The sequence below is a fragment of the Pyxicephalus adspersus genome, chromosome 7, assembly GCF_032062135.1.
Source record: "Pyxicephalus adspersus chromosome 7, UCB_Pads_2.0, whole genome shotgun sequence".
Taxonomy (NCBI): domain Eukaryota; kingdom Metazoa; phylum Chordata; class Amphibia; order Anura; family Pyxicephalidae; genus Pyxicephalus; species Pyxicephalus adspersus.
This window is the reverse complement of record NC_092864.1, coordinates 60,173,931-60,185,689: the sequence shown is the minus strand read 5'-3', so window position 1 is coordinate 60,185,689 and position 11,759 is coordinate 60,173,931. Positions and strand designations below refer to the sequence as shown.

The following is an 11,759-nucleotide window of genomic DNA, read 5'->3' as shown; positions in this document are numbered from 1 at the left end:
GTGTCTGATTCCCTATATATTACTGCACCACACGTAGGGTGAATGTGTCTGATTCCTTATACATTACTGTAGCACACGTAGGGTGAACGTGTCTGATTCCCTATACATTACTGCACCACACGTAGGGTGAATGTGTCTGATTCCCTATACATTACTGCACCACACGTAGGGTAAACGTGTCTGATTCCCTATACATTACTGTAGCACACGTAGGGTGAACGTGTCTGATTCCCTATACATTACTACACCACATGTAGAGTGAATGTGTCTGATTCCCTATAGAATACTGTACCACACGTAGGGTGAATGTGTCTGATTCCCTACACATTACTACACCACACGTAGGGTGAATGTGTCTGATTCCCTATACATTACTACACTACACATAGGGGGAATGTTTCTGATTCCCTATACATTACTGCACCACACGTAGGATGAACGTGTCTGATTTCCTATACATTACTTCACCACACGTAGGGTGAATGTGTCTAATTCCCTATACATTACTACACACGTTGGGTGAATGTGTCTGATTCTGTATACATTACTACACTACACATAGGGTGAACGTGTCTGATTCCCTATACATTACTGCACCACACGTAGGGTGAATGTGTCTGATTCCCTATACATTACTACACCACACGTAGAGTGAATGTGTCTGGTTCCCTATACATTACTACACCACACGTAGAGTGAATGTGTCTGATTCCCTATAGATTACTGTACCACATGTAGGGTGAATGTGTCTGATTCCCTACACATTACTAACACCACACGTAGGGTGAATGTGTCTGATTCCCTATACATTACTACACTACACATAGGGTGAATGTTTCTGATTCCCTATACATTACTGTACCACACGTAGGGTGAATGTGTCTGATTCCCTATACATTACTGCACCACATGTAGGATAAACGTGTCTGATTCCCTATACATTGCTTCACCACACGTAGGGTGAATGTGTCTGATTCCCTATACATTACTACAAATGTTGGGTGAATGAGTCTGATTCCCTATACATTACTGCGCCACACGTCGGGTGAATGTCTGACTCCTTATAAATTTTTATTACTAAAATTGTTGAATCCAGTACATGAGTATGAAAACCAGCCAGGCAAGAGACATTTTCATAAAACATCAGAAATAGCAATGTGTGTATTCTTCCATGACATATCAGTAAAACATCATCATTGTGTTCTTTAACCCTTTTGCAGACAAATAACCGCCCAGCAAACATCTTAATCCGCCTTATTTACTTATAAAATTTGTTTAGTAAACGTATTAGAAAGTCAGCTGTGTTCATTTTAACAGATTTACAGATTTAGCCATCTATTTCTTTTTTCCTGTTTCCCATAATAAATATGGCTGACTCTAGCTTCCATCACACAAAAGAACATGTGACATATTGATTAACATGTGACTCTTGAAACCACGCCTTCTGAGGGTTCTCTGTTCTCATGCGCATGCGTGTGGGTCGAGCTGGAAATTTGAATTTGTTGAGAGCGGAAATAACGGTGGCTGCGGTAAGACCGGGCGGGTGCCGTGTATGGTGTGCGCATTGCTTTAATTGTGTATCTATTGTTTGTGTTTTGTGACTTGCGAGCTCCGCACTTGTTACCTAGCAAAAGCTGGAAGACTAATGTGAAATGTTTACAGCAGCAGACACACTGAACTGACTACACGATACTGAAATCCTATTGGCTGTTGTCATACCCAGGGAACCTGTGCAGTGTTTGAATGTTGTGACTTTTATTAAAGAATAGGTTTAAATGATTAAAGCTAGAAAATAAACAAAATGAATATTTTTCACCCTGTCCCATTCTAATATTTTCACCTTACATCACACCTGTGCAATGCAACCTAACAATGGGGTTTCCATGGAAAAGAAAAGTCTGAGATGTTTTATTGCTGCATGCACTCTGCGGCCCCCATAAGCTGACATTATTTTCTGCCAGTCTCATCAGGGTGAATATACAGTGTATGGGGGTACAGGCGCATTCACCACTCGAGGAGAATGGTGCCCAATCACTAGGTGTGCGGCAGATATTGCTTTATATTATAATGTATTTATACCGAAATCAGCTTAGTGATGAGATTTATTATGTATTTATATTATGTTATTATTTTTCAGTTCCGGGTTTGCAGATTTGTCCTTGGAATCGTGTTTTGTTTTAAAAGGTAAGCTTTATGTCAAATGAAAGAAATCGCATTTCTGATTGTAGGAAGGATTGGAGTCCTTCCACAGATTTATTGATGTTTAGGGCTCTGTTAGATGGTGATCTGCGTAACAAAATCTTTCAAAAAGTTGTAACAAAGATTTCAAACTTTTTTTTTTTTTTTTAGACTGTAAAACACCCCTTAGTTTTGGAATGTTAAAGTGGAGCTAAATTAATAAAAAATAGGGAGCAGACAGGTTTATTATTGCAGGAAGGACAGGCAATGTCTCCATTGCAATCAGCTAAACTTGCCTACACTAAGGTAAGCTATCTTTCTTGCATTGAACACTGAGCTGCAGGTACCGGGAAAGGTGCTGTACGTCACTTTCCTAAATCAGGGAACTGTGGAAATGTCCACATGTGGATGCAGCGCCCCTAACAAAGTGGAAATAAAGTCCCACCTTACAAATTTAAAAATCAAGCAGGTGATTATTGCTGAAAGGCACAGGCGATGTCCCAAGATGGAAATCTACCTGCCTGATAAAATGCGATAAAGCTGAGCTGCACATGTCCAGTGTCCGCTTTAGTAGCCAGGATAACCCAGCAAGCCCGGCTTCCCTTGTGCCAGGATAAATAAATGCCTGCACAGGGGTTACACCATCCTATTACATCCAATGAAGGAAGTGGAAGAAAACCGTAAGATGGTGACATGGTGTGTATATGCATGGTGCATATATGTGTATACGCCTATGTGAATCGTGCAAACTTTAGTTCCACTTTAAGACCTGAAATACCATAAGACTGGAATCAGACTGGGGTGCAAAGGGTTAAATGAAGACAGGCTCCATCTGACTTTCTGCAGCTTCTAATGCACTGTAAAAAGCAGATTGTGTGCTATGAAATCATAAAAAGCAATTTTAGTACATGGGAGGAACCTGCAAAACTGTGAGATGGAATGCTGCTAGCCAGCTTTTGACACCCAGGTAGGGCTGTGTTCACCCTGGCAGTGGGGTTGTGGTGCATTTACTACTATTTGCCAACTCACAGAGGATGCTACATGTAGCTTCTAGTGGTGGCGGCTCGATAGAGAATGTATAGGGACAACAGTGAGCAGTATTGTGCCGCTTAATGTTGCCAGCTGCCAATTGTGCAGATGCTGGTTCTTTAAAAACCAATGCTGCAGTGCAGATGACTGAGCAGCTGGCAAGGTGCCAGCCGCAGGGTCCTGCACGGCATCCCTCAATCCCAAACCAGGTCCTATCAGCACTGTCAAATTTTAAAATTTTTCTACCTTGTTATAGACTATTTGTTTAGTGTTTTCCTGCTTGCTGTAGTGCGCTAACAACTTTTTTTTCTTTTCTACAGCTTGAATATATGAAGCTTTCAGAGAATGGAATTGACAAACATCTCGTCAAATTCCAAACTCCAGACTGCGAAGGAACGGATGAAGGAGAAAATCAATGGAACTTTAAAGGCTGCAAAGTTTCAAACATCTCTTGCTGCAAAAATTAAGTCCAAAAACTTTAGTAAGTCTTCAGAACACACTGACACATTGAAAAATTTAAAAGCCATAGGCATCACAAGGTTTGGTAACCTTTGCAATGCTTCCCTTTCACTCATTTCTTCTCATTGCTGATGGAAATTCTTCTGGTTTGGCTTCCTATCAGAGCTAACACCAAGGCTTTTCATACGTCAGTGTTTGCGCCTACTGAGTATTACATCATGAGAAGTTGTCCCATGTTTTCCTATGCTTGCAAAAATCAGGTGTTTTACAGCGTCTGTAACAGAGAGGTGCTGCAGAGGTTGTGTCGGGTTGGTTACGGTCCAGGAAGAAAAAAACACCAATAAAAAGTACCATATAATGATGTTATCACCTGATGTGATTGTCTTTAAGAAACCTCTACTGAGAGTATAAGGCACTTGCTGAGCTCTCCTAAAAGTACTAGCCTCCGAGCTGTCATCCAGAGCCTTTTGCATAAAGCCCTTTTGAGATGCTAGATAGAGGTTGGAGTTTAAAAATTTGACTACTAGACATGTCTATAGATGAATAATCAAAGACTGAAATAACTTTTTTCTTAATAAAATATTATTTATTGATGTTATTCTTTTGAATGTTTTTTTCAGATAACTCATCTGTTTTAAAAATTTCCTTAAAGCACAATAACAGGGCCCTAGCCTGTGCTTTGACTGCTGAGAAGGAGAAAGCAAGAATACTTGAAAGCGACAAAATGATTCTACAAAAGGAAGTAAAGATGCTCCATTTTCAAAATGCAGTGCTTAGGCAGAACTTAAGTATTGTGGTAAGTATTTTGATGTCTTTTCAGGCCTGGATTGTTGCTAGTAGAAATCAAATTGCTGTTATTTTGTTCTTTCTTCATGTGTTAATGAGTTCCTAAAACATAATAGCCCTTTGTTTCCCTTCAGTGTCCCTATACAGAGTAACCTCAGTCATGTTATATGTAGGTATAAGTATTATGGACAGAATATAAGAAGTCTATGTGGATTGCATATATGCAAATACAATATTCAGTATTTTTATATGTTAGTAATTTAAATTTTCTGTTTATAAAAAAATATGGCAAAATCTTTGTCCATTCAAGACCTCTATACAGTTCTACATATAGTCCAAAGGATGGATAACAACCAGACTCGGAGTACAAAGTATTAATGAAGAAAGCAATGTATTGTTATGTAAAGGTATTTACAGCCAAAGCTACCTATCAAGGGAAGGCACGGGAAATGTAATATTACATAGGGAGCTGTTTAGTGATTGGTTATACCTTTGACTAGTCACTTAATTTTAATTTTTAAACATTAGGCAGGCGAACTTAATCTAAAACTGTTCAGATTTAGTTTTTAACTATTTATACCTGTACTGAGCTAATTTATACAAGTCTGTGTATGCTCAGGACATGCTAAGGTTTAATATAAATTTGTTTAGGGTAATGGCTCCTTATTAAGGCTACGTACACACATTAGAAAATTCTTGTCCAATAATCGCCTCAATATCGGATGAGAATCTGGGGTATGTACAGCGCTCATCTGACATCGTTCATGGATCCATCCTGACTGATCCACAAACGATTGTTATTCTAGTGAAGGGGAGTGAGCGCAGCGGGGTGCAGCTCCGTCTTTCGTCCCCCTCCCTTCTCCATAGAGAAGAACTGAGCTGTATGTACAGCACTCATTCAGTCTTTTGTCATTGGAAAGGATTGTGAAAGATGACGATTATTGAACCTGTGTACGTAGCCTTAGATTGTTGGAACCAGATCTTTGCTGAGCTTGCACAATCTAGATCGTTCTTATAAAAGATGGGTGGGTATGCATGTTTTGTTCTTGAGAGACACTCTAATGCTGGATTTTTAGGTGAGATTAGGAGAAAACTGTAGCATTTAATTGTAAAATACATGTAGCTGAGTGCTCAGCCAGGAGGTGTTGCAGAGGACGTAATGTATTTACAGTTGTTTCCCAAGGGGCAAGGTCTTTTAAAGGACCTATCAAGGTAGAAATATATAGGGCTGAATACGGGCCCATTGATGTGTGTTTTTATTTAAAGTGTTAGATCTAGGACTGCCATTGTGGTTTTGTCTTTGTGAATCTCTAACTTTTTTCTAATTTTGGTTCTGTACATTACCACAATTAATTTTAAATGAAACAACTCAGATGCAGTTGAACTGCAGACTTTCAGCTTTAATTCAGTGGGTTGAACAAAAAGATTGCATACAAATGTGCGGAACTAAAGCCTTTTTTTAACACAATCACTTCATTTCAGAGGCTCAAAAGTAATTGGACAAATTAAAAAGCTGAAAATAAAATGTTCATTTCTAATGCTTGGTTGAAAACCCTTTGCTGGCAATGACAGCCTGTAGTCTTGAACTCATGGACATCACCAGATGCTGGGTTTCCTCCTTTTTAATGCTCTGCCAGGCCTTTACTGCAGCGGCTTTCAGTTGCTGTTTGTTTGTGGGCTTTTCTATCCGAAGTTTAGTCTTCAACAAGTGAAATTCATGCTCAGTTGGGTTCAGATCAGGTGACTGACTTGGACATTCAAGAATATTCAACTTCTTTGCTTTAATAAACTCCTGGGTTGCTTTGGCTGTATGTTTTGGGTCATTGTCCATCTGTATTATGAAACGCCTCCCAATCAATTTGACTACATTTAGCTGGATTTGAGCAGACAGCATGTCTCTGAACACCTCAGAATTCATTCGGCTGCTTCTGTCCTGTGTCACATCATTGATAAACACTAGTGTCCCAGTGCCATGGCAGCCATGCAAGCCCAAGCCATCACACTGCCTCCGCCATGTTTTACAGATGATGTGCTATGCTTTGGATCATGAGCTGTTCCACGCCTTCTCTATACTTTTTTCTTGCCTTCATTCCGGTAAAGGTTGATCTTGGTTTCATTGTCCAAAGTATGTTATTTTGTGACGCTTATGAGTGGCTTGCACCTTGCAGTGCACCCTCTGTATTTACTTTCATGCAGTCTTCTCTTTATGGTAGACTTGGATATCGATACCCCTACTTCCTGGAGAGAGTTGTTCACTTGGTTGGCTGTTGTGAAGGGGTTTCTCTTCACCATGCAAATGGTTCTGTGATTATCCACCACTGGTATTTTCCGTGGACGTCCAGGTCTTTTGGCGTTGCTGGATTCACCAGTGCTTTGTTTCTTTCTCATGAAATGAAGTGATTGTGTAAAATAAAAAAAGGCTTTAGTTCCTCACATTTTTATGCAATCTTTTGCATAATTTTGTTCAACCCACTGAATTAAAGCTGAACGTCTGCAGATCAACTGCATCTGAGTTGTTTAATTTAAAATGTTAATTATAGTAATGTACAGAAGCAAAATTAGAAAAAAGTTGTCTCTGTCTAAATATTTATGGACCTAACTGTATATCGGAAAGCCTTGTTTTCTTTCTCTGTTACCTAACCTGCTTTATTCCAGGTCATTTAGAATGGAATCGGTGGATCTTGCAGATGGTGGCAGAATTACTGCCATTGTCTTTGTAAGGTTGTGTAACCAATGCCATTCTTTTTACAGAACAGAATGCTTAAGGATATTGATATATTCATGAATGTGAATCTGCCAGCAGCAATTGAAATAAGCAGCTTAAGTGAGGTACGTAGTACAATGCATGATAGTATTGCAGTACATTTATGATTTAAATATGCATTGAGGTAAGGGTTACCTCTCCTATGACGACAGATGAGACAGAACCTGTCATGTCTCATTCTAGTTTGCACACCAATGATCAGTTTGCTCATTTTACACAGTTGACTCCCATTCAGACATTAAGCAGATAATACTGGTGTGACAAAACTGAATTAGAATACACATTCTTTGTTTCCTTTGGAGGGTGGAAGGAATATGTTATTTTAAGTTCATAACTTACTCTTATGTAACACTATTTTTACCAGAACCCAAAAGTCATAGCAATATTGGCCCTTGTTTTTAATTATATCAACAATTGTTTTATATTTTGACACTGTGGCTTCCTGAGTTCAAAGTTCTATGTTGGCTAAGAGAAGTAATACTGATAAACTTTTCTGGACTGTTAAAATATTTTTTGTGTGTTTATTGCTAGTTGTGACTTTGTCATGAAGTACAATAGTTTAAAGAGTAGGATGACAAGGGAAAATTTGCGAGAAATTGAATCAGAAATTGGTATTCCAAGCCCAACTATATGTTTGCCAAATTATTATCATGATTACATGAATGCACACAATCATCTAAAAACATTTTGCTGTATACTATATTTAATATAAGACCATATAACAGATTAAGTAAATAGGTTAAGATTGCGCTTTCATTAGGTGTATTAACTCGGTGGCTAGTATGTCAGATTTTGCATCCTCTAATGTGGAGAAAAGTCTGCAATAAGAGAAAACACTTAGAAATAGAGAACCACTTAACATCGATTATCAAGGTTACACTTTATAGTAGTAGTAGGAAGGAGGAGCAGCATCTGACATTCAATGTGTGGTGCGTTTTGCAAACAAAAAAAGGCTACCAGTTCATAAACTGCAATGGATATGTCAGCAAAGAAAAGTATAGAATGCAGAAGTAGAGCAAAACATTGCAGTCACAAACATATGCACATGCATATACAGTTGTTTAAAATAAAACATACCAAAACATAATTAAAAATCGATATGTATGTTATCAGACTTGCATAAAACTTTGAGGCATGAAAACAAAATGTATTATTGTAGCGGTTAGTGTGAAATTTACAATTGTAAACTAATATTTTATATTCAGTCTTCAGACGTGCTGGCTACAGAAGAAAGAAAAAGCGAACGTTTCAGTCATGAAAGTAGATTGTCGGTGGATGAGCTTCAAGAATTTAGGTAAACAAGATAATCACATACATTTGATTGCATTAACAGGTCAGGAAGAATGTTCACAGTATATGGGTTCATTCCATTGTCATACACTCCTGTTTCCTAGACCCACAAATATTGGTAAAATTAAACATTTGAATCCAAAACTAAATAGAATCAGAAAACCATCTGATAAGGGAGAGAATATCTGCATTGTCAGTCTTAGCATAATTGTTTTATTTTTTGTGCTGTGAGGTAGAATACAGCTACTGATTGATAAAATCATTTGCAGGGCATTCAGTCAGGGATATTCTGCTGTAAATGTTACCTACTGTAATTTTTCTCTTAACTCTAAGATAAGGTTAAATCCTAAGTGCCCCTCTGTGGTGGGTATTTCGAAGGAGTCTGTCCCACTCAGTATATTGCATAGTGGTGTCAAGTACTGGAAGCAGGCCACAATTGAGACCAGGCTGTTTATTCATAAAATCTGTACGCATTGTGGTTTAAAAAGAATCTACCATTAAAAAAAAATGTGGAGGGTGCCAAGCGCAGAGACCAAAAGGTACTTGCATCCTAAGCTCATTAGCCAGTAAGCCAGCCCTTGCAAGTGATTTGCCACTAGGAATGTGGGTACCGGAAGCTTAGAACTCATTTGGAACACCGAGGTATTACAAGTTTCTTTATCTATCTATGTACTGTATCCTGGAAGTAGTTTTTGTTTTAATCTTCCACTTTTACCTTCTGCAATCTCAATATCTGATCAAAGCAGAATTTGGAATTTGAAGGTCTATGGTCTTCCTTGTTCCATCAGTAAGGGGCCTGAATTTGCAACTATTCATTTGTTAAGCTTCTATGTTGGTCAGAGAACAGTAATGGTTCAGTGATAAAGCTTAAGAGCTGGGAGGATACAGGGTTAGCCATTGTTCCCTTAGGGCTTTTTCAGACTTGCAGTTATAATCTGGGTGCTTAGCTCCTCCAGGGAGCATAGCAAACTGCTGTTATGTGTCCAGGAAGCAAACTTCATTGCAGGCCAATGTGCTTGTATGCATAACAGCATGTGTTTGCTATGTGGTGATGTGAGGAGAGATCTGTATTCTAAGTAAAGTTAAATTAAACGGGCAAGACTGACACCTCATGTTTAGAATTTGGGAGCTGAAACTTCATTGTATTATGTCAAAAAAGGAAGGTAGAGACACATTATAATTTTAATTTATCTGTTATTTTTCTGTATTTGCAGTAAGGGATAAACCATGGCACCAAAAGTATGTGTTGCAAAGATGCACTAAATAAGTGCTTTTTATATTCAAACATTATGATTTCTGTGTTGCACCATTAGATTGACAGGCATGGCGTTAAGAGTTCCTACCAGTTCAACAGAGCAGCAGAAATGCAGTGGTGATCCAACATTTTTACTGAATGAAGAGAAGAACAACCTTCATGCTCCACGACCTACAGACTTCAGTACTGCCACAGAGAATTCTGATGAGGAGCATGAAGTTGAGACAAAAACTTCATTTTTAACAGCCAAAGGTAATTTTTTTGTCTTGTTCTTTTGAGCTGACTTTAAGATTTCTTTTAAGTATACCTGTCGTTATTATAACATCAATCTGCTGGAAACCCCATTTCTGCAGTTCTGTTTAGACACGCTGTAGCACTTCTAAGAATTTGTAGGTAAGACTATAAAATTGGAGAATGTGATGTATAACTGCATATCTATCTCTGCTCTTTCATTTAGGCTTCAACTGAGGTCATTGATGCCCAGGTCATATATAACCATTTCAATGTGTATTGGTTAACCCAACTGCAACTGACTAAACCCTGTGAACACTGATTTGTCATAATGATCACATGATTGGAAACCATGTCTATTGAAAGCAAGCTATCAGAAATAGCATTGTCACAGATCTAGTTCTGTAGTAGAACATTTTTAAATGTGTTCTAAGAACAAGATAATATGCTGAGAAAAAAACATTTTTAGACATGAATTTTTGAACTAATAATTGCTAGGTGGTAGACTTTGTAGGTGCAATATAGTGTACACCCTATGTTCATTCAATCCCAGGGGTTGCTCCCCATCCCACACTCGCTCTGCAATCAAAAACCTTTAGCTGTGCTGACTGTCTACATATATCGCAGCCTGTGCTCCTTTTTGTGTAACATCTGAGTAGTGGGCCTGGTTTAGGTACTGTATAAGGACAATACATTACAAAGCTTATATTAGCACATGTTATGGGGGGGGGGATGGCTTTTATAGTCTAATCTTCCAGTATACTGTATACACCAACCCTCTGCTCTGAAGGCTGGATGGGGAACAGGGTCTGGTGGCTGTGGGCAAGAGTGTTCAGCTAAATGTTTATAATACAGATATCTCAATTTTGGGCATCGATCCACTGCAGCGTGACACTGTTCTAGTGAATTCACTTACAACTTGAAGGGGCTGTATCCAAATATTCACTTCTCTTATAAAAGTGAAGTTACTTCATTCAAAAGTGCTAGTCTATCCTTTGAGTGGGTGTTCTGTTATGCCTGTACTAAATGGAAGTTGATTTCTAGTAACTATGGATTGCTGTAGATTGTCCATCTCTATTTGCCTTTATAAAAATATTGTTCTTGTAATAATTATAAACCCAACTGTATTTTGTATTGAGTTTGACCTATATTTGGAAAACTAAAATTGTCTACCTTTTCTTTTGTCATTAAATTTTTAGAGCGCCTTTCATCATACAACAAAAATGTTATCTGCAATTCTTCCCTAAATATGAAAGTCAATTCTGTATTGCCTCCGGAGGAAGACATGATCTCGCATGGTAGAAGTGGTGGATTTGTGACTCGGAGAAGAAGGAGGTCTACAGCATGTCGCTCAAGTACACAGTCTGTGAATTCTGATTTTAATCAGAGTAAGAATTCTTTAGGCATCGGTAGAGAAAGCTGCTGCAGTACGCAGTGGGACATTAGCAGACATGATAACCTTCCTCCTGAGCCAGGACATTTAGATGTAACTGGAGGGAGTTCCCTACAGTTTGATTTTGTAATGAGAAAGGACGTGATGTCGGAAATGTCATGTTCACCACTTTCAAAAATCCCAGACACAAAATTTGATGATAAGGAAAAAAACAAAGTCCCCCAGGTTAATATGGAGACTACTCGTCAGCCTGAGCTGCTAAATTCTGGGGAAGGTGATCTGCACCCTATTGTTGATAGGCATGTGGAACAAGAGAGAACGGTGTATGAAGCTGATATGGAAATGACTTCCAGTGACTCTGCCACAATTGTTGC

The 11,759-nt window shown here is 38.5% G+C and overlaps 1 protein-coding gene across 1 annotated transcript; it reads left to right on the top strand.

The window, feature by feature from the left end:
* Positions 1–1,440: 1,440 nt before the first annotated feature.
* SGO2 (shugoshin 2) lies at positions 1,441–11,759 on the top strand (the record flags this gene model as incomplete). The annotated part of the gene is given in 8 exon segments (XM_072418654.1): positions 1,441–1,529; positions 2,138–2,184; positions 3,528–3,688; positions 4,287–4,462; positions 7,204–7,281; positions 8,422–8,510; positions 9,820–10,013; positions 11,192–11,759. Coding segments are annotated over 6 exon segments (1,241 nt in total), but the record flags the coding sequence as incomplete, so codon positions are not given.